The 25,217-nt window shown below is 51.7% G+C and overlaps 1 protein-coding gene across 1 annotated transcript in view; it reads left to right on the top strand.

Moving 5' to 3' along the window:
- setd2 (SET domain containing 2, histone lysine methyltransferase) overlaps nucleotides 1-23,116 on the top strand; it is a 140,613-nt gene extending 117,497 nt beyond the window's left edge. The window contains 3 exon segments of the mRNA XM_072468146.1: nucleotides 1,033-1,116; nucleotides 14,727-14,828; nucleotides 20,959-23,116. Of these exon segments, the coding sequence (XP_072324247.1) occupies nucleotides 1,033-1,116; nucleotides 14,727-14,828; nucleotides 20,959-21,120 (348 nt within the window). The 3' untranslated portion in view covers nucleotides 21,121-23,116.
- The last annotated feature ends 2,101 nt before the right edge of the window (nucleotides 23,117-25,217 follow it).

Here is a 25,217-nt window from a genome sequence, read left to right as displayed (position 1 = left end):
TGATGACGCCTCTGGAGGCCACAGACCGATGCTGAGACCCGCTACCACGATGCCCATTCCGCGACCAACGGCATGGTCGAGCGGTGCTTTGGATCCTGAAGATGTGGTTCAGGTGCCTGGACTGTTTTGGAGAGGCCCGCCAGTCTGGCGCTGGGAGGGTTGCCCGCACGGTGGTGGCCTGCTGCGTCCTCCACAACATCACGCAGCAGGCCCCAACCACCCCCAAGTCCTCGGTCCCCCTCTGCGGCCAGCCCAGACCAGCCCACCGCTCACACCCATCTAACAGAGCACCAAGGCCGGTTGTAACATTGTGCACAGGTGTTTAATGTGGAAACATGTATACAGATCAATGCCCTAGCCCCTATCGCTAAACTGTGCCCCGCACCCGTGCCAATTTAACTGGTGCCTAATTTTCTGGCCTTGCAGGCCCTAACGCTATGCCAAAGTGGATCTCCAGACAGTACATCAGGGGTAGCACAGTGGTTAGCACTGCTGCCTCACGGCTGCAGGAACCCGGCCTCAATTCCGGCCGTGGGTGGTTGTCTGTGTGGAGTTTGCACTTTCCCCCATGTCTGCGTGGGTTTTCTCCGGGTGCTCCGGTTTCCTCCCACAGTCATAAAGATGTGCAGGCCATGCTAAATTGCCCCTTTGTGTCCAAAAGGTTATATGGGGTTACAGGGATGGGTTTGGGGAGGGGGGGCTTAAGTGGGTTGGAGTTTCCGGGGACCGGTGCATACTCGATGGACCGAATGGCCTCCTTCTGCACTGTTGGGATTTAATGATTCTGTAAGTGTTGGTGTGTGTTGATGGGAAGATATCGGGTGAAGGAATATGAAGAATAAATGAGGTTGGGTCAATCCAAGGGACTTGATGGATTAATAGCCTTTTCATATTTTATTATGCTATGTTGTTGGAATTGTTACTGGCTGAGTGCTGATTTCCGGTGTGATCTGGGAATCCAGCTGTGACTAGTTATCTTCCTACCTTTTTATTTTTGAAGTTACCAAAATCCTTCCTTTTCTCTTGTTACAGTCATCCAAGAAAAAACCTAAAACAGCAGAGGCTGACACCTCAACCGAGCTCGCCAAAAGGAGCAAAGAGATGTTCAGGAAGGAGGTAAGTCTGTACCATATAACTTCTGGCTCTCCTCCATGTGCCTCCATTTTCCAACCACCTCGCCCCACATCGCCCCCTCACCTTCGTTTCCCAGCAATTCCACGGTTTCCTAGTATCCTGGTCAATATTCCTCCATCAATCAACACCATTAACAAATGTACTGTTGCAGGTTCTGTGCACAAAATGGCTGCCAGTGCTCTTTCATCTTCCCCCCCCCCCCCCCCCCCCCCCACCACCACCCTCCGATCATAACCCCACAAGAAAATTAGACAAACTGGTACGTTATCTTGCTGCATGCTGCTATGTAACAAAATTAAGGATTCAAAAATTATTAATTGTTCCTTCAAGTATTGTTAAAGTACTTTATGAATGTATGTTTATATTTTTCCTATCGATAAGATTTATTCATATTGTAAAGTGCAAATATAAAGCTAAAGAAGTAAGCAATTAGAAGTGAAGTCAGGATGGGGTTTGGGGAGAACTGGGGGGAATTGAGCTGTGGAACAAGGGCAGTGCTATGAGGAGAGGTTGGATAAATTTGGCTTGTTCTCACTGGAACGATGGAGGTTGAGGGGCAACCTGATAGAAGTCTACAAAATTATGAGGGGCGTGGACAGAGTGGATAATCAGAAGCTTTTTCCCAGGATGGAAGACTCAATTACTAGGGGACATAGGTTTTAGGTGCGAGGGTCAAAGTTTGGAGGAGATGTGCGAGGCAAGTTTTTTACACAGAGGGTAATGGGTGCCTGGAACTCCACTGCCGGGGGAAGTGGTGGAAGCAGATACGATAAATGACGTTTAAGGGGCATCTTGACAAATACATGAATAGGATGGGAATAGAGGGATACGGACACCGGAAGTGTAGAAGGTTTTAGGTTAGACTGGCAGCATGGTCGGCACGGGCTTGGAGGGCTGAAGGACCTGTTCTTGTGCTGTACTTTCTTTTGTTTTTTGTACATTAATGTCGTCGGTAAATGTGTGCTTTGTGTGAATTGGATGCCTTTCTAAAGGTGATAGCAAGATGATTGGGTGGAGGTGGGTCTCTGGAAAACAGCTTTTTGTTTTGCGTTACATATGATCAGAAGAAAAATTTAGCCTCGATTTTAATAAGTGACTCATTGTCTGAATTGCAAATAGGTCATTAATTCACTGAGCTTCCCTCTCCTTTCCTTCTCTCAGAAACATAAGCGGAGTTCTCAAATATCCTCATGGCATATGAGTGTATCCCTGTCCTCTATCGATGTGTACCCCTCCTGAGAACATAACCCACCCTCTCATGGCTGAACCCCCCCATCTCCCATAAATAAACCCTCCACCCAAAGGTGTACCCCTCCTCCCTAATGCACATCTCTTCCCAAATACATTCCCCATTTCTCGTGAGTATCCCTCAAAGCTCGTGTTGGTGAACTGTCACCTTGAATCATTGCAGTTGATGTGGACTGCATGTTAATGCAATGCTGTTAGGAATTTCCAAGATGTTAACCCAGCAATAATGAAGTGACTTGATAGTGGCGGTGTTTCTAGGTGAAGAAGCCTTGGCGACTTGCTGAGGTGCATCTGTAGATGGTGCAAATTGCAGCCACAGTTTGCTGCTGGCAGAAGGAGTGCATGTTTAGGCTAATGGGTTAAATGCTAGACTAGTTTAGACATTTAGCAGGTTCTAGCCTGACTGCACTTTATCGGACTACTCCAAAAACTCTTTGCTGGGGTTCGCAGGCCATCAGCTGGATCTTTTTCTCTTTCACACAATGTGGGCATTGTGAGCTAGGCCAGCATTTATTGCCCTTCCCTGATTGGCTTTGCGAACCGCCACCATGAATCGCTCTGGTCCCTGTGATGTAGCGACACCCACAGTGCTGTTAGGAAGGGAGTTCTAGGATTTTGACCCAGTGACAAAAGAAAGAGCGGTGATACATTTCTGAGTCAGGATGGTGTGTAACCTGTAAAGGAACCCATGGTGTACCCATATTGGGCGAGCGCAGGATCTAGCAAGGCTGCAGTGTTTGCACCCCGTGACCGAGTCACATGCTGCTCCTCACTGGCCTGTGCTGAATTTAATAATGTTGCCCAGTCTGATGGGGTATAATTACCTTCTAACCCACTGGATACAAAAGTGGCGGAGTCGGGCTCATCTATCATTCGCCCTCACACAGCATGTAGCCACTCGCTTTTACATAGCTCGCTGTGAGGCCCTGGGGTATAAATGACACTCCATCAAGAACCAACTCCTTCAGTTGTGGGGCAGGACGAGGCTGAAGGGGAGACATGTCACTGGGGAAGCAAAAAAAGAATAGAAGCTGGCCAATGTTTAGAGGAAATGCATTACTGGTTCACCAGACTAATCCCTGGGATAGCAAGATTGTCAAATAAGGAAAGATTGAGACCAGCCCTGTATTCTCTAGAATTTATAAGAATGAGCGGTGATGTCATTGAAGCGTATAAAATTCTTACAGGGTAGATGCAGGAAGGATAGATTCCCTGATTGGATCTAGAACTAGAGTGCACAGTCTCAGAATAAGTGGTAGTCCGTTTCAGACTGAGATGAGGAGGAGTTCCATTGGTGTTAGAGAGTAGTGAATCTTTGGAATTCTCTACCCCAGAGGCCAATGGAGTTTCGGTCATTGAGTATATTCAAAGCAGAAATCAGTAGATGTCTAGATACCAATGACCTCAAGGACATGGGGATAGTGTTGGAAGATAGCATTGAGATAGAATATCAGTCATGATCCAGTTAAATGGTGGAGCAAGCTCGTGTGACCGAATGTTCCTAGAGGAAGTCCCATTGTAGGACTTGATTTGAGGGTGAGTGTGGCTTTTAAAGCACAGGCCAAAACAAATAGAGGGGACAAGGGAACTGAGCAGGCTTCAAAATCTGTAAGTAGACTTTTTTTTGAAAGTGTGAATGACTTTAACCAAGGTCACCTGAGGCAGGCATGCGAGGCAACATGGATTTGCACAGCTGCAGACCAAGCAAGAGGGCATAAGAGTATGGAGTATGGATATTGTTTGATCCTTCAGCAATTATTATTCCTGAACTTGAGGTCAAGTTCTGGAATGCTGCAGTTCATTAAGTAATTCAACCTCTCCTTTTATTGTGTCTTCTTCCCTTCAAACCGCCCACTTCCAACACTCAAGTCTGTAATCTAGACTGACGTCCCAGTGCAAAGCTGAGGGAGTGTTGCACGGTCAGAGGTGACATCTTTCGGTCAAGGCTTTTAACTGAATTCCCGTTTGCTCTCTCTGGTGAATGTAAGAAAGATCCCAAGATATTAATTGGGGAAGAGCAGGGGAGTTCACATCGGGTGTCCTGGCCAATATTTATCCCTTATCCAACATTGCTAAAACAGAGTCTTTGGCCATTGTCATTGCTATTTGTGGGGTCTTGCTGTGTGTATATTGGTCTCTGCATATTTATTACAATTGCATTTACGTAGCACCTTGGATGGAGTAAAACATGGCGGGGAGGCGGTGGCGTAGTGGTATTGTCACTGGACTAGTACTCCCGAGACCCAGGATAATGATCTGGGGACTAGGGTTCAACCACCGCGGCAGGTGGTGGAATTTAAACTCAGTAAAATATCCCAGCCACTCAGTTGTATTCAACCGCGACAAAAAAAACAAAAAGGAAATGAAACCGGGCGGACTACCCGGCATCGACTATCAGGCACCGGAAACGGCAACAGCAAACTCAGCCCTGCCGACCCTGCAAAGCCTTCCTTATTAAAATCTGGGGGCTTGTGCCAAGGTTGAGGGAGCTATCTCACAGCAAGGTTCCTTAGACAGCACCTTCCAAACGCATGGCCACTACCACCTAGAAGGACAAGAGCAGACCCGGCAACCCCACCACCTGGAGGTTCCCCTCCAAGTCACACACCACCCTGACTTGGAAATATATCACTGCTCCTTCACTGTTGCTGGGACAAAATCCTGGAACTCCCTCCCTATCGGTGGGTGTACCTACACCTCAAGGACGACAGCGGTTTAAGAGGGCTACTCACCACCACCTTCTGATGGGCAATAAATGCTGGCCTAACCAGCGACGCCCACAACCCGTAAAAGGAATAAAAAAATGTCATGATGCTGAAGCACAAAGGGAAGATAGCAGTAGTGATACTGAAACACAAAGGGAAGATAGCAGTAGTGATGCTGAAACACAAAGGGAAGATAGCAGTAGCGATGCTGAAGCACAAAGGGAAGATAGCAGTAGTGATACTGAAACACAAAGGGAAGATAGCAGTAGTGATGCTGAAACACAAAGGGAAGATAGCAGTAGCGATGCTGAAGCACAAAGGGAAGATAGCAGTAGTGATACTGAAACACAAAGGGAAGATAGCAGTAGTGATACTGAAACACAAAGGGAAGATAGCAGTAGTGATACTGACGCACAAAGGGAAGATAGCAGTAGTGATGCTGAAACACACAGGGAAGATAGCAGTAGTGATGCTGACGCACAAAGGGAAGATAGCAGTAGTGATACTGAAACACAAAGAGAAGATAGCAGTAGTGATACTGAAACACAAAGGGAAGATAGCAGTAGGGATGCTGAAACACAAAGGGAAAATAGCAGTAGTGATACTGAAACACAAAGAGAAGATAGCAGTAGTGATACTGAAACACAAAGGGAAGATAGCAGTAGTGATGCTGAAACACAAAGGGTAGATAGCAGTAGTGATACTGAAGCACAAAGGGAAGATAGCAGTAGTGATACTGACGCACAAAGGGAAGATAGCAGTAGCGATGCTGACGCACAAAGAGAAGATAGCAGCAGTGATACTGAAACACAAAGGGAAGATAGCAGTAGTGATACTGAAACACAAAGGGAAGATAGCAGTAGTGATACTGAAGCACAAAGGGAAGATAGCAGTAGTGATGCTGAAACACAAAGGGAAGATAGCAGTAGTGATACTGACGCACAAAGGGAAGATAGCAGTAGTGATACTGACGCACAAAGGGAAGATAGCAGTCGTGATACTGAAGCACAAAGGGAAGATAGCAGTAGTGATGCTGAAACACAAAGGGAAGATAGCAGTAGTGATGCTGAAGCACAAAGGGAAGATAGCAGTAGTGATACTGAAACACAAAGGGAAGATAGCTGTAGTGATACTGAAACACAAAGGGAAGATAGCAGTAGTGATGCTGAAACACAAAGGGAAGATAGCAGTAGTGATACTGAAACACAAAGGGAAGATATCAGTAGTGATACTGAAGCACAAAGGGAAGATAGCAGTAGTGATACTGACGCACAAAGGGAAGATAGCAATAGTGATGCTGAAACACAAAGGGAAGATAGCAGTAGTGATACTGAAACTCAAAGGGAAGATAGCAGTAGTGATACTGAAACACAAAGGGAAGATAGCAGTAGTGATACTGACGCACAAAGGGAAGATAGCAGTAGGGATGCTGAAACACAAAGGGAAGATAGCAGTAGTGATGCTGAAACAAAGGGAAGATAGCAGTAGTGATGCTGAAACACAAAGAGAAGATAGCAGTAGTGATACTGAAACACAAAGGGAAGATATCAGTAGTGATACTGAAACACAAAGGGAAGATAGCAGTAGTGATGCTGAAACAAAGGGAAGATAGCAGTAGTGATGCTGAAACACAAAGGGAAGATAGCAGTAGTGATACTGAAACACAAAGGGAAGATAGCAGTAGTGATGCTGAAACAAAGGGAAGATAGCAGTAGTGATGCTGAAGCACAAAGGGAAGATGGCAGTAGTGATACTGAAACACAAAGGGAAGATAGCAGTAGTGATACTGAAGCACAAAGGGAAGATAGCAGTAGTGATGCTGAAACAAAGGGAAGATAGCAGTAGTGATGCTGAAACAAAGGGAAGATAGCAGTAGTGATGCTGAAGCACAAAGGGAAGATAGCAGTAGTGATACTGAAGCACAAAGGGAAGATAGCAGTAGTGATACTGAAACACAAAGGGAAGATAGCAGTAGTGATACTGAAGCACAAAGGGAAGATAGCAGTAGTGATGCTGAAACACAAAGGGAAGATGGCAGCAGTGATACTGAAACACAAAGGGAAGATAGCAGTAGTGATGCTGAAGCACAAAGGGAAGATAGCAGTAGTGATACTGAAGCACAAAGGGAAGATAGCAGTAGTGATACTGACGCACAAAGGGAAGATAGCAGTAGTGATACTGAAGCACAAAGGGAAGATAGCAGTAGTGATGCTGAAACAAAGGGAAGATAGCAGTAGTGATGCTGAAGCACAAAGGGAAGATAGCAGTAGTGATACTGAAGCACAAAGGGAAGATAGCAGTAGTGACACTGAAACACAAAGGGAAGATAGCAGTAGTGATACTGAAGCACAAAGGGAAGATAGCAGTAGTGATGCTGAAACACAAAGGGAAGATAGCAGTAGTGATACTGAAGCACAAAGGGAAGATAGCAGTAGTGATGCTGACGCACAAAGGGAAGATAGCAGTAGTGATACTGAAACACAAAGGGAAGATAGCAGTAGTGATGCTGACGCACAAAGGGAAGATAGCAGTAGTGATACTGAAGCACAAAGGGAAGATAGCAGTAGTGATACTGAAACACAAAGGGAAGAAAGCAGTAGTGATACTGAAGCACAAAGGGAAGATAGCAGTAGTGATGCTGAAACACAAAGGGAAGATAGCAGTAGTGATACTGACGCACAAAGGGAAGATAGCAGTAGTGATACTGACGCACAAAGGGAAGATAGCAGTAGTGATACTGAAGCACAAAGGGAAGATAGCAGTAGTGATGCTGAAGCACAAAGGGAAGATAGCAGTAGTGATACTGAAGCACAAAGGGAAGATAGCAGTAGTGATGCTGACGCACAAAGGGAAGATAGCAGTAGTGATACTGAAACACAAAGGGAAGATAGCAGTAGTGATGCTGAAACACAAAGGGAAGATAGCAGTAGTGATACTGAAACACAAAGGGAAGATAGCAGTAGTGATACTGAAACACAAAGGGAAGATAGCAGTAGTGATGCTGAAACACAAAGAGAAGATAGCAGTAGTGATACTGAAGCACAAAGGGAAGATAGCAGTAGTGATGCTGAAACACAAAGGGAAGATAGCAGTAGTGATACTGAAACGCAAAGGGAAGATATCAGTAGTGATACTGAAGCACAAAGGGAAAATAGCAGTAGTGATACTGGCGCACAAAGGGAAGATAGCAGTAGTGATGCTGAAGCACAAAGGGAAGATAGCAGTAGTGATACTGAAACACAAAGGGAAGATAGCAGTAGTGATACTGAAACACAAAGGGAAGATAGCAGTAGTGATACTGAAACACAAAGGGAAGATAGCAGCAGTGATACTGAAGCACAAAGGGAAGATAGCAGTAGTGATACTGACGCACAAAGGGAAGATAGCAGTAGTGATACTGACGCACAAAGGGAAGATAGCAGTAGGGTTGCTGAAACACAAAGAGATGATAGCAGTAGTGATGCTGAAACACAAAGGGAAGATAGCAGCAGTGATACTGAAACACAAAGGGAAGATAGCAGTAGCGATGCTGAAGCACAAAGGGAAGATAGCAGTAGTGATACTGAAACGCAAAGGGAAGATATCAGTAGTGATACTGAAGCACAAAGGGAAAATAGCAGTAGTGATACTGGCGCACAAAGGGAAGATAGCAGTAGTGATACTGAAACACAAAGGGAAGATAGCAGTAGTGATACTGAAACACAAAGGGAAGATAGCAGTAGTGATGCTGAAACACAAAGGGAAGATAGCAGTAGTGATGCTGAAGCACAAAGGGAAGATGGCAGTAGTGATACTGAAACACAAAGGGAAGATAGCAGTAGTGATACTGAAACACAAAGGGAAGATAGCAGTAGTGATACTGAAACACAAAGGGAAGATAGCAGTAGTGATACTGAAACACAAAGGGAAGATAGCAGTAGTGATACTGACGCACAAAGGGAAGATAGCAGTAGTGATACTGAAACACAAAGGGAAGATAGCAGTAGTGATGCTGAAACACAAAGGGAAGATAGCAGTAGTGATGCTGAAGCACAAAGGGAAGATAGCAGTAGTGATGCTGAAGCACAAAGGGAAGATAGCAGTAGTGATGCTGAAGCACAAAGGGAAGATAGCAGTAGTGATACTGAAACACAAAGGGGAGATAGCAGGAGTGAAACTGAAGCACAAAGGGAAGATAGCAGTAGTGATACTGAAACACAAAGGGAAGATAGCAGTAGTGATACTGAAACACAAAGGGGAGATAGCAGGAGTGAAACTGACGCACAAAGGAAAGATAGCAGTAGTGATGCTGACGCACAAAGGGAAGATAGCAGTAGTGATACTGAAACACAAAGGGGAGATAGCAGGAGTGAAACTGAAGCACAAAGGGAAGATAGCAGTAGTGATACTGAAACACAAAGGGAAGATAGCAGTAGTGATACTGAAACACAAAGGGAAGATGGCAGCAGTGATACTGAAACACAAAGGGAAGATAGCAGTAGTGATACTGAAGCACAAAGGGAAGATAGCAGTAGTGATACTGAAACACAAAGGGAAGATAGCAGTAGTGATACTGAAACACAAAGAGAAGATAGCAGTAGTGATACTGAAACACAAAGAGAAGATAGCAGTAGTGATACTGAAACACAAAGGGAAGATAGCAGTAGTGATACTGAAACACAAAGGGAAGATAGCAGTAGTGATGCTGACGCACAAAGGGAAGATAGCAGTAGTGATACTGAAACACAAAGGGAAGATAGCAGTAGTGATACTGAAACACAAAGAGAAGATAGCAGCAGTGATACTGAAACACAAAGGGAAGATAGCAGTAGTGATACTGAAGCACAAAGGGAAGATAGCAGTAGTGATACTGAAGCACAAAGGGAAGATAGCAGTAGTGATACTGAAGCACAAAGTGAAGATAGCAGTCGTGATACTGAAACACAAAGGGAAGATAGCAGTAGTGATGCTGACGCACAAAGGGAAGATAGCAGTAGTGATGCTGACGCACAAAGGGAAGATAGCAGTAGTGATGCTGACGCACAAAGGGAAGATAGCAGTAGTGATACTGAAACACAAAGGGAAGATAGCAGTAGTGATGCTGAAGCACAAAGGGAAGATAGCAGTAGTGATACTGAAACACAAAGAGAAGATAGCAGCAGTGATACTGAAACACAAAGGGAAGATAGCAGTAGTGATACTGAAGCACAAAGGGAAGATAGCAGTAGTGATACTGAAGCACAAAGGGAAGATAGCAGTAGTGATACTGAAGCACAAAGTGAAGATAGCAGTCGTGATACTGAAACACAAAGGGAAGATAGCAGTACAAAGAACAAGAACAAAGAAATGTACAGCACAGGAACAGGCCCTTCGGCCCTCCAAGCCCGTGCCGACCATACTGCCCGACTAAACTACAATCTTCTACACTTCCTGGGTCCGTATCCTTCTATTCCCATCCTATTCATATATTTGTCAAGATGCCCCTTAAATGTCCCTATCGTCCCTGCTTCCACTACCTCCTCCGGTAGTGAGTTCCAGGCACCCACTACCCTCTGCGTAAAAAACTTGCCTCGTACATCTACTCTAAACCTTGCCCCTCTCACCTTAAACCTATGCCCCCTAGTAATTGACCCCTCTACCCTGGGGAAAAGCCTCTGACTATCCACTCTGTCTATGCCCCTCATAATTTTGTATACCTCTATCAGGTCGCCCCTCAACCTCCTTCGTTCCAGTGAGAACAAACCAAGTTTATTCAATCGCTCCTCATAGCTTATGCCCTCCATACCAGGCAACATTCTGGTAAATCTCTTCTGCACCCTCTCTAAAGCCTCCACATCCTTCTGGTAGTGTGGCGACCAGAATTGAACACTATACTCCAAGTGTGGCCTAACTAAGGTTCTATGTGGCCTAACTAAGGTTCTAAGTAGTGATGCTGAAACACAAAGGGAAGATATCAGTAGTGATACTGAAGCACAAAGGGAAGATAGCAGTAGTGATACTGAAGCACAAAGGGAAGATAGCAGTAGTGATGCTGAAACACAAAGGGAAGATAGCAGTAGTGATACTGAAGCACAAAGGGAAGATAGCAGTAGTGATACTGAAACACAAAGGGAAGATAGCAGTAGTGATACTGAAACACAAAGGGAAGAAAGCAGTAGTGATACTGAAACACAAAGGGAAGATAGCAGTAGTGATACTGAAACACAAAGGGAAGATAGCAGTAGTGATGCTGAAACACAAAGGGAAGATGGCAGTAGTGATGCTGACACACAAAGGGAAGATAGCAGTCGTGATACTGAAACACAAAGGGAAGATAGCAGTAGTGATGCTGAAGCACAAAGGGAAGATAGCAGTAGTGATACTGACGCACAAAGAGATGATAGCAGTAGTGATGCTAAAACACAAAGGGAAGATAGCAGTCGTGATACTGACGCACAAAGGGAAGATAGCAGTAGTGATACTGAAACACAAAGGGAAGATAGCAGTAGCGATACTGAAGCACAAAGGGAAGATAGCAGTAGTGATGCTGAAACACAAAGGGAAGATAGCAGTAGTGATACTGACGCACAAAGGGAAGATAGCAGTAGTGATACTGAAGCACAAAGGGAAGATAGCAGTAGTGATACTGAAACACAAAGGGAAGATAGCAGTAGTGATGCTGACGCACAAAGGGAAGATAGCAGTCGTGATACTGACGCACAAAGGGAAGATAGCAGTAGTGATACTGAAGCACAAAGGGAAGATAGCAGTAGTGATACTGAAGCACAAAGGTAAGATAGCAGTCGTGATACTGAAGCACAAAGAGATGATAGCAGTAGTGATGCTAAAACAGAAAGGGAAGATAGCAGTCGTGATACTGACGCACAAAGGGAAGATAGCAGTAGTGATACTGAAACACAAAGGGAAGATAGCAGTAGTGATGCTGACGCACAAAGGGAAGATAGCAGTAGTGATGCTGAAGCACAAAGGGAAGATAGCAGTAGTGATGCTGACGCACAAAGGGAAGATAGCAGTAGTGATGCTGAAGCACAAAGGGAAGATAGCAGTAGTGATACTGAAACACAAAGGGAAGATAGCAGTAGTGATGCTGACACACAAAGGGAAGATAGCAGTAGTGAAACTGAAACACAAAGGGAAGATAGCAGTAGTGATACTGAAGCACAAAGGTAAGATAGCAGTCGTGATACTGAAGCACAAAGAGATGATAGCAGTAGTGATGCTAAAACAGAAAGGGAAGATAGCAGTAGTGATGCTGACGCACAAAGGGAAGATAGCAGTAGTGATGCTGAAACACAAAGTGAAGATAGCAGTAGTGATGCTGACACACAAAGGGAAGATAGCAGTAGTGATGCTGAAGCACAAAGGGAAGATAGCAGTAGTGATACTGACGCACAAAGAGATGATAGCAGTAGTGATGCTGAAGCACAAAGGGAAGATAGCAGTAGTGATACTGACACACAAAGGGAAGATAGCAGTAGTGATGCTGAAGCACAAAGGGAAGATAGCAGTAGTGATACTGAAACACAAAGGGAAGATAGCAGTCGTGATACTGACGCACAAAGGGAAGATAGCAGTAGTGATACTGAAACACAAAGGGAAGATAGCAGTAGTGATGCTGACGCACAAAGGGAAGATAGCAGTCGTGATGCTGACGCACAAAGGGAAGATAGCAGTCGTGATACTGACGCACAAAGGGAAGATAGCAGTAGTGATACTGAAGCACAAAGGGAAGATAGCAGTAGTGATACTGAAACACAAAGGGAAGATAGCAGTCGTGATACTGACGCACAAAGGGAAGATAGCAGTAGTGATACTGAAGCACAAAGGGAAGATAGCAGTCGTGATACTGACGCACAAAGGGAAGATAGCAGTAGTGATACTGAAGCACAAAGGGAAGATAGCAGTAGTGATACTGAAACACAAAGGGAAGATAGCAGTCGTGATGCTGAAACACAAAGGGAAGATAGCAGTAGTGATACTGAAGCACAAAGGGAAGATAGCAGTAGTGATACTGACGCACAAAGGGAAGATAGCAGTAGTGATACTGAAGCACAAAGGGAAGATAGCAGTAGTGATACTGACGCACAAAGGGAAGATAGCAGTAGTGATACTGAAACACAAAGGGAAGATAGCAGTAGTGATACTGAAGCACAAAGGGAAGATAGCAGTAGTGATACTGAAGCACAAAGGGAAGATAGCAGTAGTGATGCTGAAACACAAAGGGAAGATAGCAGTAGTGATACTGAAACACAAAGGGAAGATAGCAGTAGTGATACTGACGCACAAAGGGAAGATAGCAGTAGTGATGCTGAAACACAAAGGGAAGATAGCAGTAGTGATACTGACGCACAAAGGGAAGATAGCAGTAGTGATACTGAAACACAAAGGGAAGATAGCAGTAGTGATACTGAAACACAAAGGGAAGATAGCAGTAGTGATACTGACGCACAAAGGGAAGATAGCAGTAGTGATACTGAAACACAAAGGGAAGATAGCAGTAGTGATACTGAAGCACAAAGGGAAGATAGCAGTAGTGATACTGAAACACAAAGGGAAGATAGCAGTCGTGATGCTGAAACACAAAGGGAAGATAGCAGTAGTGATACTGAAGCACAAAGGGAAGATAGCAGTAGTGATACTGACGCACAAAGGGAAGATAGCAGTAGTGATACTGAAACACAAAGGGAAGATAGCAGTAGTGATACTGAAGCACAAAGGGAAGATAGCAGTAGTGATACTGAAACACAAAGGGAAGATAGCAGTAGTGATGCTGAAGCACAAAGGGAAGATGGCAGTAGTGATACTGAAGCACAAAGGGAAGATAGCAGTCGTGATGCTGAAACACAAAGGGAAGATAGCAGTAGTGATACTGAAGCACAAAGGGAAGATAGCAGTAGTGATACTGACGCACAAAGGGAAGATAGCAGTAGTGATACTGAAGCACAAAGGGAAGATAGCAGTAGAGGAGGAGAAGTTGAAGGAGGGAATTCCTGAACTAAGGCATTGGCAGTTAATGGCCAAGATCCAATGATTTAAAAACAAATATGTTCCCTAGACCCATTTTATTAAATCCTTTTACCATTTTAAAACATCAGTGAGATTAACCTTCAGTCTCTCTCTGGAATACAAGACAAGGAAGGGATCTGTCCTTTTAATTTAGTCTCTTGAACGCTGGTATTATCGTGATGAATCTGCAAGTCCAATTTGTCCTTCCTGAAGTGTAATATCCAAAACTGAACAAAACGTGATGAGCTGTATAAATAACTTATTTGCTGCTTTAGGTACTGCTCATTCTATAATAAAGCAAAGTAATCATAGTCCCAGATGACCACAGGCCACTTTCCCCTTTGAGGGGAAGAACTGACTGGTGGCTATTTAATCTGAGGGTCACCACACCTCAGGCGAAGTACAAGGCTGTGAATTTGGGGCTTTCTTGAACAACTTCAGCCAGTATGGGAATTGAACTAAAGCTGATGGCCTCGCTGTGCATCACAAACCAGCCTTACTGAGCTAACTTTTACTTCATTCTATAATATTAGCCCAATGATGGTCATTGTTTTGGGTGGGGGTGGGGAAGAAAAATACATAGTGGAAATACACAGTGAGCTGGGGTGGGAATCTACGATTTGTCCACAATCTTACTTCCTTTCCTCTTTCCAGATCTCCCAGTTCATTGTTCTGTGCCTGAATCCCTACCGGAAACCTGACTGTAAATTAGGAAGAATTGTAGCAACAGAGGACTTTAAGCATCTCGCTCGGAAGGTAAGGGCACAGAAAACACCTTTTTAGTTGATTTGTGGGATTTCTTTTCCGGGGCCTCATTAGTAAATGCCTGACAGACTATGCCTGCCTCCACATGGGCCTGAGGCACACAGACAGGGAAGAGAGAGACCCCTGCTCAATCAGCAATTGGAATAGTGATGCTGACCTCAGCCACTAGGGGGGAGTCTCCAGTTATCCCTGTCCACGTTTGGGCAAGAGGAGTGGGAGATCAGCCTTGGTTAAAAGTGCAATTGTGAGCTTTGGATTAAACTCTGGCTCTCGCTGTCCAGGCTCCTTTGTAATTAAGCTACCACTTGAGTGCAGCATGTATAAAACAAACATGACAATGTAAATATTTAAGAAGGAATTGTAATGTAAAGAGTGATATGTGTATAATAATATCAAAATTGAATGGAAGAAAGTCGAGGCAATGTGTAACTCTGCCGGAAATGTACAGTCAGGACAATTTGAAATGTTTCTGTAATGCTTATGATAAATTTTATGAATAAAGTATATTTTTTTGAATAAAAAAAACCAGTGGATATGAAGGTAAATTCCAAGCCCCAATGAGAGTGGGCATCTTTGGCTAGAGGAGAGGAACTGCATGGAAGATATAATGCAGATAGGTATTAACTATTATGTTTCATCTCCCCCTCACTCTTCTCCTTCGCCACACGATCTCCCCACCCAATCTCCCCCCTCCCTGCGCGCTCTCCCCCCTCCCTGCGCGCTCTCCCCCCTCCCTGCGCGCTCTCCCCCCCTCCCTGCGCGCTCTCCCCCCTCCCTGCGCGCTCTCCCCCCCTCCCTGCGCGCTCTCCCCCCGCCCTGCGCGCTCTCCCCCCTCCCTGCGCCCTCTCCCCCCTCCCTGCGCCCTCTCCCCCCTCCCTGCGCCCTCTCCCCCCTCCCTGCGCCCTCTCCCCCCTCCCTGCGCCCTCTCCCCCCTCCCTGCGCCCTCTCCCCCCTCCCTGCGCCCTCTCCCCCCTCCCTGCGCCCTCTCCCCCCTCCCTGCTACCTCTCCCCCCTCCCTGCGCTCTCTCCCCCCTCCCTGCGCCCTCTGCCCCCTCCCTGCGCCCTCTCCCCCCTCCCTGCGCCCTCTCCCCCCTCCCTGCGCCCTCTCCCCCCTCCCTGCGCCCTCTCCCCCCTCCCTGCGCCCTCTCCCCCCTCCCTGCGCCCTCTCCCCCCTCCCTGCGCCCTCTCCCCCCTCCCTGCGCCCTCTCCCCCCTCCCTGCGCCCTCTCCCCCCTCCCTGCGCCCTCTCCCCCCTCCCTGCGCCCTCTCCCCCCTCCCTGCGCCCTCTCCCCCCTCCCTGCGCCCTCTCCCCCCTCCCTGCGCCCTCTTCCCCCCTCCCTGCGCCCTCTTCCCCCCTCCCTGCGCCCTCTCCCCCCTCCCTGCGCCCTCTTCCCCCCGCCCTGCGCCCTCTCCCCCCTCCCTGCGCCCTCTCCCCCCTCCCTGCGCGCTCTCCCCCCGCCCTGCGCGCTCTCCCCCCGCCCTGCGCGCTCTCCCCCCGCCCTGCGCGCTCTCCCCCCGCCCTGCGCGCTCTCCCCCCGCCCTGCGCGCTCTCCCCCCGCCCTGCGCGCTCTCCCCCCGCCCTGCGCGCTCTCCCCCCGCCCTGCGCGCTCTCCCCCCGCCCTGCGCGCTCTCCCCCCGCCCTGCGCGCTCTCCCCCCGCCCTGCGCGCTCTCCCCCCGCCCTGCGCGCTCTCCCCCCCGCCCTGCGCGCTCTCCCCCCGCCCTGCGCGCTCTCCCCCCGCCCTGCGCGCTCTCCCCCCGCCCTGCGCGCTCTCCCCCCGCCCTGCGCGCTCTCCCCCCGCCCTGCGCGCTCTCCCCCCGCCCTGCGCGCTCTCCCCCCGCCCTGCGCGCTCTCCCCCCGCCCTGCGCGCTCTCCCCCCGCCCTGCGCGCTCTCCCCCCGCCCTGCGCGCTCTCCCCCCGCCCTGCGCGCTCTCCCCCCCGCCCTGCGCGCTCTCCCCCCGCCCTGCGCGCTCTCCCCCCGCCCTGCGCGCTCTCCCCCCGCCCTGCGCGCTCTCCCCCCGCCCTGCGCGCTCTCCCCCCCGCCCTGCGCGCTCTCCCCCCGCCCTGCGCGCTCTCCCCCCGCCCTGCGCGCTCTCCCCCCGCCCTGCGCGCTCTCCCCCCGCCCTGCGCGCTCTCCCCCCGCCCTGCGCGCTCTCCCCCCGCCCTGCGCGCTCTCCCCCCGCCCTGCGCGCTCTCCCCCCGCCCTGCGCGCTCTCCCCCCGCCCTGCGCGCTCTCCCCCCCGCCCTGCGCGCTCTCCCCCCGCCCTGCGCGCTCTCCCCCCGCCCTGCGCGCTCTCCCCCCGCCCTGCGCGCTCTCCCCCCGCCCTGCGCGCTCTCCCCCCGCCCTGCGCGCTCTCCCCCCGCCCTGCGCGCTCTCCCCCCGCCCTGCGCGCTCTCCCCCCGCCCTGCGCGCTCTCCCCCCGCCCTGCGCGCTCTCCCCCCGCCCTGCGCGCTCTCCCCCCGCCCTGCGCGCTCTCCCCCCGCCCTGCGCCCTCTCCCCCCGCCCTGCGCCCTCTCCCCCCGCCCTGCGCCCTCTCCCCCCGCCCTGCGCCCTCTCCCCCCGCCCTGCGCCCTCTCCCCCCGCCCTGCGCCCTCTCCCCCCGCCCTGCGCCCTCTCCCCCCGCCCTGCGCCCTCTCCCCCCGCCCTGCGCCCTCTCCCCCCGCCCTGCGCCCTCTCCCCCCGCCCTGCGCCCTCTCCCCCCGCCCTGCGCCCTCTCCCCCCGCCCTGCGCCCTCTCCCCCCGCCCTGCGCCCTCTCCCCCCGCCCTGCGCCCTCTCCCCCCTCCCTGCGCCCTCTCCCCCCTCCCTGCGCCCTCTCCCCCCTCCCTGCGCCCTCTCCCCCCTCCCTGCGCCCTCTCCCCCCTCCCTGCGCCCTCTCCCCCCTCTCTGCGCCCTCTCCCCCCTCCCTGCGCCCTCTCCCCCCTCCCTGCGCCCTCTCCCCCCTCCCTGCGCCCTCTCCCCCCTCCCTGCGCCCTCTCCCCCCTCCCTGCGCCCTCTCCCCCCTCCCTGCGCCCTCTCCCCCCTCCCTGCGCCCTCTCCCCCCTCCCTGCGCCCTCTCCCCCCTCCCTGCGCCCTCTCCCCCCTCCCTGCGCCCTCTCCCCCCTCCCTGCGCCCTCTCCCCCTCCCTGCGCGCTCTCCCCCCTCCCTGCGCCCTCTCCCCCCTCCCTGCGCCCTCTCCCCCCTCCCTGCGCCCTCTCCCCCCTCCCTGCGCCCTCTCCCCCCTCCCTGCGCCCTCTCCCCCCTCCCTGCGCCCTCTCCCCCCTCCCTGCGCCCTCTCCCCCCTCCCTGCGCCCTCTCCCCCCTCCCTGCGCCCTCTCCCCCCTCCCTGCGCCCTCTCCCCCCTCCCTGCGCCCTCTCCCCCCTCCCTGCGCCCTCTCCCCCCTCCCTGCGCCCTCTCCCCCCTCCCTGCGCCCTCTCCCCCCTCCCTGCGCCCTCTCCCCCCTCCCTGCGCCCTCTCCCCCCTCCCTGCGCCCTCTCCCCCCTCCCTGCGCCCTCTCCCCCCTCCCTGCGCCCTCTTCCCCCCTCCCTGCTACCTCTCCCCCCTCCCTGCGCCCTCTCCCCCCTCCCTGCGCCCTCTGCCCCCTCCCTGCGCCCTCTCCCCCCTCCCTGCGCCCTCTCCCCCCTCCCTGCGCCCTCTCCCCCCTCCCTGCGCCCTCTCCCCCCTCCCTGCGCCCTCTCCCCCCTCCCTGCGCCCTCTCCCCCCTCCCTGCGCCCTCTCCCCCCTCCCTGCGCCCTCTCCCCCCTCCCTGCGCCCTCTCCCCCCTCCCTGCGCCCTCTCCCCCCTCCCTGCGCCCTCTTCCCCCCGCCCTGCGCCCTCTTCCCCCCCGCCCTGCGCCCTCTTCCCCCCTCCCTGCGCCCTCTCCCCCCTCCCTGCGCCCTCTCCCCCCTCCCTGCGCCCTCTCCCCCCTCCCTGCGCCCTACCCGCGCCTTCTCTACCCCTCGCGCCCTCTCTGCCCCCTCCCTGCACCCTCTCTGCCCCCCTCCCTGCACCCTCCCTGCGCCCACTCTGCGCCCTCTCTGCCCCCCTCCCTGCGCTCTCTCTGCCCCCTCCCTGCGCCTTCTCTGCCCCCTCTCTGCGCCCTCTCTGCCCCCCTCCCTGCACCCTCCCTGCACCCTCCCTGCACCCTCCCTGCGCCCTCCCTGCCCCCTCTCTGCCCCCTCTCTGCCCCCTCCCTGCGTCTTCTCTACCCCTCGTGCCCTCTCTGCCCCCTCTTCTTCCCTGCGCCCTCTCCCCCCTCCCTGCGCCCTCTCCCCCCCTCCCTGCGCCCTCTCTGGCCCCCCCGCTGCCCCCTCCCTGGCCCCCCCCCGCTGCCCCCTCCCTGCCCCCTCCCTGCCCCCTCCCTGCGCCCTCTCTGCGCCCTCTCTGCCCCCTCCCTGCGCCCTCTCTGCCCCCTCCCTGCGCCCTCTCTGCCCCCTCCCTGCGCCCTCTCTGCCCCCTCCCTGCGCCCTCTCTGCCCCCCTCCCTGCGCCCTCTCTGCCCCCCTCCCTGCGCCCTCTCTGCCCCCCTCCCTGCGCCCTCTCTGCCCCCCTCCCTGCGCCCTCTCTGCCCCCCTCCCTGCGCCCTCTCTGCCCCCTCCCTGCGCCCTCTCTGCCCCCCTCCCTGCGCCCTCTCTGCCCCCTCCCTGCGCCCTCTCTGCCCCCCTCCCTGCGCCCTCTCTGCCCCCTCCCTGCGCCCTCTCTGCCCCCCTCCCTGCGCCCTCTCTGCCCCCCTCCCTGCGCCCTCTCTGCCCCCATCCCTGCGCCCTCCCTGCCCCCTCCCTGCGCCCTCTCTGCCCCCTCCCTGCGCCCCCCCTGCGCCTTCTCTACCCCTCGCGCTCTCTCTACCCCCTCTTCTCTGCCCCCTCCCTGCGCCCTCTCTGCCCCCTCCCTGCGCCCTCTCTGCCCCCTCCCTGCGCCCTCTCTGCCCCCTCCCTGCCCCCTCCCTGCGCCCTCCCTGCGCCCTCCCTGCCCCCTCCCTGCCCCCTCCCTGCCCCCTCCCTGCGCCCTCTCTGCCCCCTCTCTGCCCCCTCTCTGCCCCCCTCCCTGCGCCCTCTCTGCCCCCCTCCCTGCGCCCTCTCTGCCCCCTCCCTGCGCCCTCTCTGCCCCCCTCCCTGCGCCCTCTCTGCCCCCCTCCCTGCGCCCTCTCTGCCCCCCTCCCTGCGCCCTCTCTGCCCCCCTCCCTGCGCCCTCTCTGCCCCCCTCCCTGCGCCCTCTCTGCCCCCCTCCCTGCGCCCTCTCTGCCCCCCTCCCTGCGCCCTCTCTGCCCCATCCCTGCGCCCTCCCTGCCCCCCTCCCTGCCCCCTCCCTGCCCCCTCCCTGCGCCCTCCCTGCGCCCCCCCTGCGCCTTCTCTACCCCTCGCGCTCTCTCTGCCCCCTCTTCTCTGCCCCCTCCCTGCCCCCTCCCTGCCCCCTCCCTGCGCCCTCTCTGCCCCCTCCCTGCGCCTTCTCTACCCCTCGCGCCCTCTCTGCCCCCTCTTCTCTGCCCCCTCCCTGCGCCCTCTCTGCCCCCCTCCCTGCGCCCTCTCTGCCCCCCTCCCTGCGCCCTCTCTGCCCCCCTCCCTGCGCCCTCTCTGCCCCCTCCCTGCGCCCTCTCTGCCCCCATCCCTGCGCCCTCCCTGCCCCCCTCCCTGCCCCCCTCCCTGCCCCCCTCCCTGCCCCCCTCCCTGCCCCCTCCCTGCCCCCTCCCTGCCCCCTCCCTGCGCCCTCTCTGCCCCCTCCCTGCGCCTTCTCTACCCCTCGCGCTCTCTCTGCCCCCTCTTCTCTGCCCCCTCCCTGCCCCCTCCCTGCGCCCTCCCTGCCCCCTCCCTGCCCCCTCCCTGCCCCCTCCCTGCCCCCTCTCTGCGCCCTCCCTGCGCCTTCTCTACCCCTCGCGCCCTCTCTGCCCCCTCTTCTCTGCCCCCTCCCTGCGCCCTCTCTGCCCCCTCCCTGCGCCCTCTCTGCCCCCTCCCTGCGCCTTCTCTACCCCTCGCGCCCTCTCTGCCCCCTCTTCTTCCCTGCGCCCGCTGCCCCCTCCCTGCGCCCTCTCTGCCCACCTTCGCTGCACCCACTCTGCCCCCTCCCTGCGCCCTCTCTGCCCACCTCCTTGCACCCTCTCTGCCCCCCTCTTCCCCCTCCCTCCGCCCCTCTCGTTCCTTCTCTTCCGCAGTTGACACACGGTGTCATGAACAAGGAGCTGAAACAATGCAAGAATCCCGAGGACCTAGAGTGCAATGAAAATGTGAAGCATAAAACCAAGGAATACATCAAGAAGTACATGCAGAAATTTGGCGCCATTTACAAGCCTAAAGAAGAACCAGATGTGGATTGAATAATAAACCCCTCTCTGTTCCCCCTCCCCCAGCCCTACCCCGTCCTTGAGCAAAACCCATGTGAATCTATAAGCAGCTTCTCACTCTCCTCATAGCTATCTGTATTATACTGTTTTAATGCATATGTGAATATATTGAGAAGGCAAACAAACCACTTCTAGTTAATGACTAGTCCCTGTTCACTTTGACAGTTACATTTTTGAGGGAGGGGGGGTGTGGGGTCAGGGAGGGTTTCATCATTCTCCCTGTTTTACTGTGTAAATACTATAGTATTGGTTAGATATCAATTCTGTCTGACTGTATATCAACGACAGTCAACAAAAAACTGTCGTACTTTAAAAGAAACATTTTACTGTATTAAATTTTTACGGACTTTTTTATGTAAAGAAAATGTTTAAAAAAAAAAACTTTTTTGCTTTCGATTTAATGTCAGCAAAAAGAGAAATTGTGACGATGAGTGTGTTTTGGGAAAAAAAAAAGTTTTAAAACTTTTTTCTGTTTTTTTTTTAAAAAACTTGTGCGAAATGATCTGTGACTAGTACTGACTTTAACGTTTTTTTTTCTCCTTTTGTCTGGATAGTGGGCGATGGTGTTTATTCGCTGAGCAAAGCAAGGTCTTCAGCTGGTTAAACAAAATTAGATTTTAAATTCGGATCGACCTTTCTGTCCCCGCCTCCCTCCCAGGGAGGTGGTAACCCGGCCAAACAGGCCAGGGAGGTTCTTGGCTCTGACCTCAAGTCAGCTAGGGGTTCTTGGGAGAATGTGTTCAGATAAAGACTCCTCTCTACATTTTGACCGGGGTTGGGAAATGGCAGACGCTTTGGGCCGCTTTCTTGGCTCTCCTTCACGACCCATTGTTTCTCTTTTTCCCCCAACCACCCCCTCCTCGCCCCCCCCCCCCCCCCCCCCCCCCCACCTCCTGCCAGAGTGTGCTCTGCCATGATGGCCCCTGCAGTTGAATAGGCTGCCAACACTAACTTTCACGTGGCGAACAGCCTCTTGCGGTGCGGCACCTGTGTAACTGGACCTGTTTGCTGGGAGGCGATTTTTCATTGAATCAATGTTTTTTTTTGTTGCAAGGTGCCTTGGCAACCGGAGGGACAATTTTTTTTTTTTTAAAGTTTGTCGCAGGAAAGTGCAGCTGATATTCCTGATTTGCCCTGGATCCTGAGCAATGTTTGGTTGGCACCATGGTCGGTGCTGGCAAAACAAGAGTTAGCATATCGCGCGCGAAGACAAAAATCTCTCTTCCTCACCCACTCACAACGGCCCACCTTCCCCAGGTCCCGGCTTTGGCATACTTTGGGCCAGACTATGAGCTGTGGCGTTGGGGGTCATTATGGATTGGACTCACTTGCAGCCCATAGGTGGAAGGTGTTGGGTGGTTTCTTCCCCACCCTATCCGGCCACAGTTGAATGTTCTACCCAAAACCGGTTCGGCTCGAGCATTTTGTTACGTGAGTCCATCTGATATTTAAAAAAAAAAAAAAAAAAAATGTGTTCAATTAATGTGGAATTTTTTTTAATGAATTAAATTAAAGCATATTACACAGGAGGGAGGGAGGAGGAGAAGGGAGCAGGAAAACGATGTATTAAATATTTAGTGGCTGGTAGCAAAACCTTGAAGGAAATCTTCAGTTTGGTGACTGATTCAATGCTGTAATATAGTCTGAGAATTTTTTGTTTTAAAAAGCGCATAGTTCCCCAAGTATTTCAGAAATAATTAAACTGTTATGGAAAACCAGTCTTCAATGACACAAGCTGAGGACTGGAAAGGATGGCTACCGAATGTTCTCTTTCTCTCTGTGTGTCTCTCTCTCTCTCTCTCCCTCTGGGAAATGGATTTCAGTGGGTGCTCTCTGGTAAGTGGCTTGTGCATTTGTGATTTTACAACTTGCAGAGATTTCACTTGGTGCTAGGAGCTGGATATTTGCAGGGATGAATGTTGTGTATTTTTAAAAGTATAAAAAAAAAGAAATACATTGTTTGAAATCAGCCTGGAGTCTTCCTTTTTCAAAAGAACTTCACCCCTGTTGTTCTTTTGCTAACCATTTAAGGCTAAAGCCAGGCTCCTTTGACAGACAGTGACTCTCGGGAGAAGGGAGGGGTTGAGACACTATAAACTAAAGCAACAGATTCAGGGAGAGGAAACGTTTGACTAGACAAGTAGCAATAAATTACGGCATCCTATTAGCCACAGGATACAGCTTAGGTACTTTTGAGAGGCTATAACATAATGGTTATATTCTCAGTATGAACTGTACAGAGGTGTTGCTAGTTTCATTAAACTTTATGGCAAAACACCTACATTGTGCAAGAGTATAAAAGAAAAACATTTTGCATGTGCCCTTTTTCCTATCTCCACACCTCTCTGCACTTTTCTGTCTGCGCCCACTGCCTATTCTAATCGGTCGGTGTGCATGAACTCTTGTGTTTTTTCAGCTCTTTCCATTTTTGTACACTGTTGTTTATCTTCGTTCTCTCTTGCACTTGCGCTCTGTGCACTTTTCTGTGTAATCTCACTGTGTTCGCGTTCTCTCTCTTTTTGTGCGCTTGCTCACCGTCTCCTGACTTCCCTCCCTGCGCGTGCTCTCACTCAGTGTGTCCCCTGCTGCATTCGCCCTCTAAACACTCTCTCCCACCTTTCCTGTGTTCTTTCTCTTGTTATGGGCCAAGGTTTAGAAATCTCGAAAGTATATCATGGAGTTCACCTGACCTACAACTGTTTATTTATTTTGGTTACGGTGAGCACAAGGGCCTACCTTTCAGGTGTTATTCAACAGAGGCCATAAGCACTTTTAATCAAAAACAAAGTTTATTCTACGAATTAACATTTTTATAAAGTCACACAATAAGCATTTTTATCAACTACCAACATAAATACCCCACACAGTTACAGTACTCTTATGTATAACCCTTAATAAATTTCCCCCTTGAGCTGTTCCAATTTAATAACAAGATGCCAGAAACCCCTTTTCAAAGGTGTGGCCCAGCACACAGCACTCAAGACCTGGTTTGGATGCTCTTGTGTCCTTTCCAAAACAGCGGGTTTGAATTTCTTCCAGAAAACAATTATTTCTTTTCAAGTTATCAAGCAGTCTGGAAACAGCTTTGAAGCTGAAGGTAGAGACAGACACTCCCAAGATACTTGTCTGTTTGAATGCAGCAGCCAAATGTGAAAACAAAAGCAAAAAACTCAGAGCCACCAAAACAAGCCCAAACCAAAATGAAAGTCAAACTCTGAGCCACAGCCCAGCCCCACCCACACAATGACATCACTGAAGCCATGTGATAAGACAAAAACATTTCTTAAGGGCACACTCCCATGACACTGCCCAGTCGTGATCTCTTCATGCACCCTCCCACAGGTTTTTATTTGTAGGTCTGAAATCAGATTTATTCTTTTGCTTTCTCTTGTTTTATCTCTCGGCTTTCCCTCGTTTTCTCTATACCTTCTCACATTTTCACTCACTCATGTTTTATCTCTTATTTCCGAGCATGTAGTCTTGCTCGCTCTCGTTTATTCCTCGCATGTCCCCTTGTTTTCACAATTCACATACGGATTTACCAATTAGGAGCGGGGGGGGGGGGGGGGCACTCGACCCTTCGAGTCTGCTCTGTCATTCGCTAAGATCATGGCTGGTTTGGTCGTAACCTCATCCCCCACATTCCTGCCTACCCCTGATGACCTTTCACCCCCTTGTTAATCAAGGTTCTATCTAGCTCTGCTTTACAAATATTCAAACACTCCACTTTCACTGCCATTTCAGGAAGAGTTCCAAGACTCTCAACCCTCTGGGAGAACAACATTCACCTCATCTCTGTCTCAAATGAGTGACCTCTTATTTTGGCCTCTAGTTCTAGATTCTCCCACAAGAGGAAACATCCTCCCCACATCCACCCTGTCAATATCTCTCAGGATCTTAAAAGGTTTCAATCAAGTCAACTTTTGCCCCTCTAAACTCCAGTGAATACAAGTCTAAGCTGTTCAACCTGTCCATTCCATGTATCAGTCTAATAAACCTCTGAACTGCATCAAACACACTTGCATCTTCCCTTAAATAAGGAGATCAGTACTGTATCCAGTACTCCAGAT

Source organism: Scyliorhinus torazame, chromosome 11 (assembly GCF_047496885.1).
Source record: "Scyliorhinus torazame isolate Kashiwa2021f chromosome 11, sScyTor2.1, whole genome shotgun sequence".
Classification (NCBI taxonomy): Eukaryota; Metazoa; Chordata; class Chondrichthyes; order Carcharhiniformes; family Scyliorhinidae; genus Scyliorhinus; species Scyliorhinus torazame.
The sequence above is the reverse complement of the archived record's forward strand: the minus strand, read 5'-3'. Positions and strand labels throughout refer to the sequence as shown.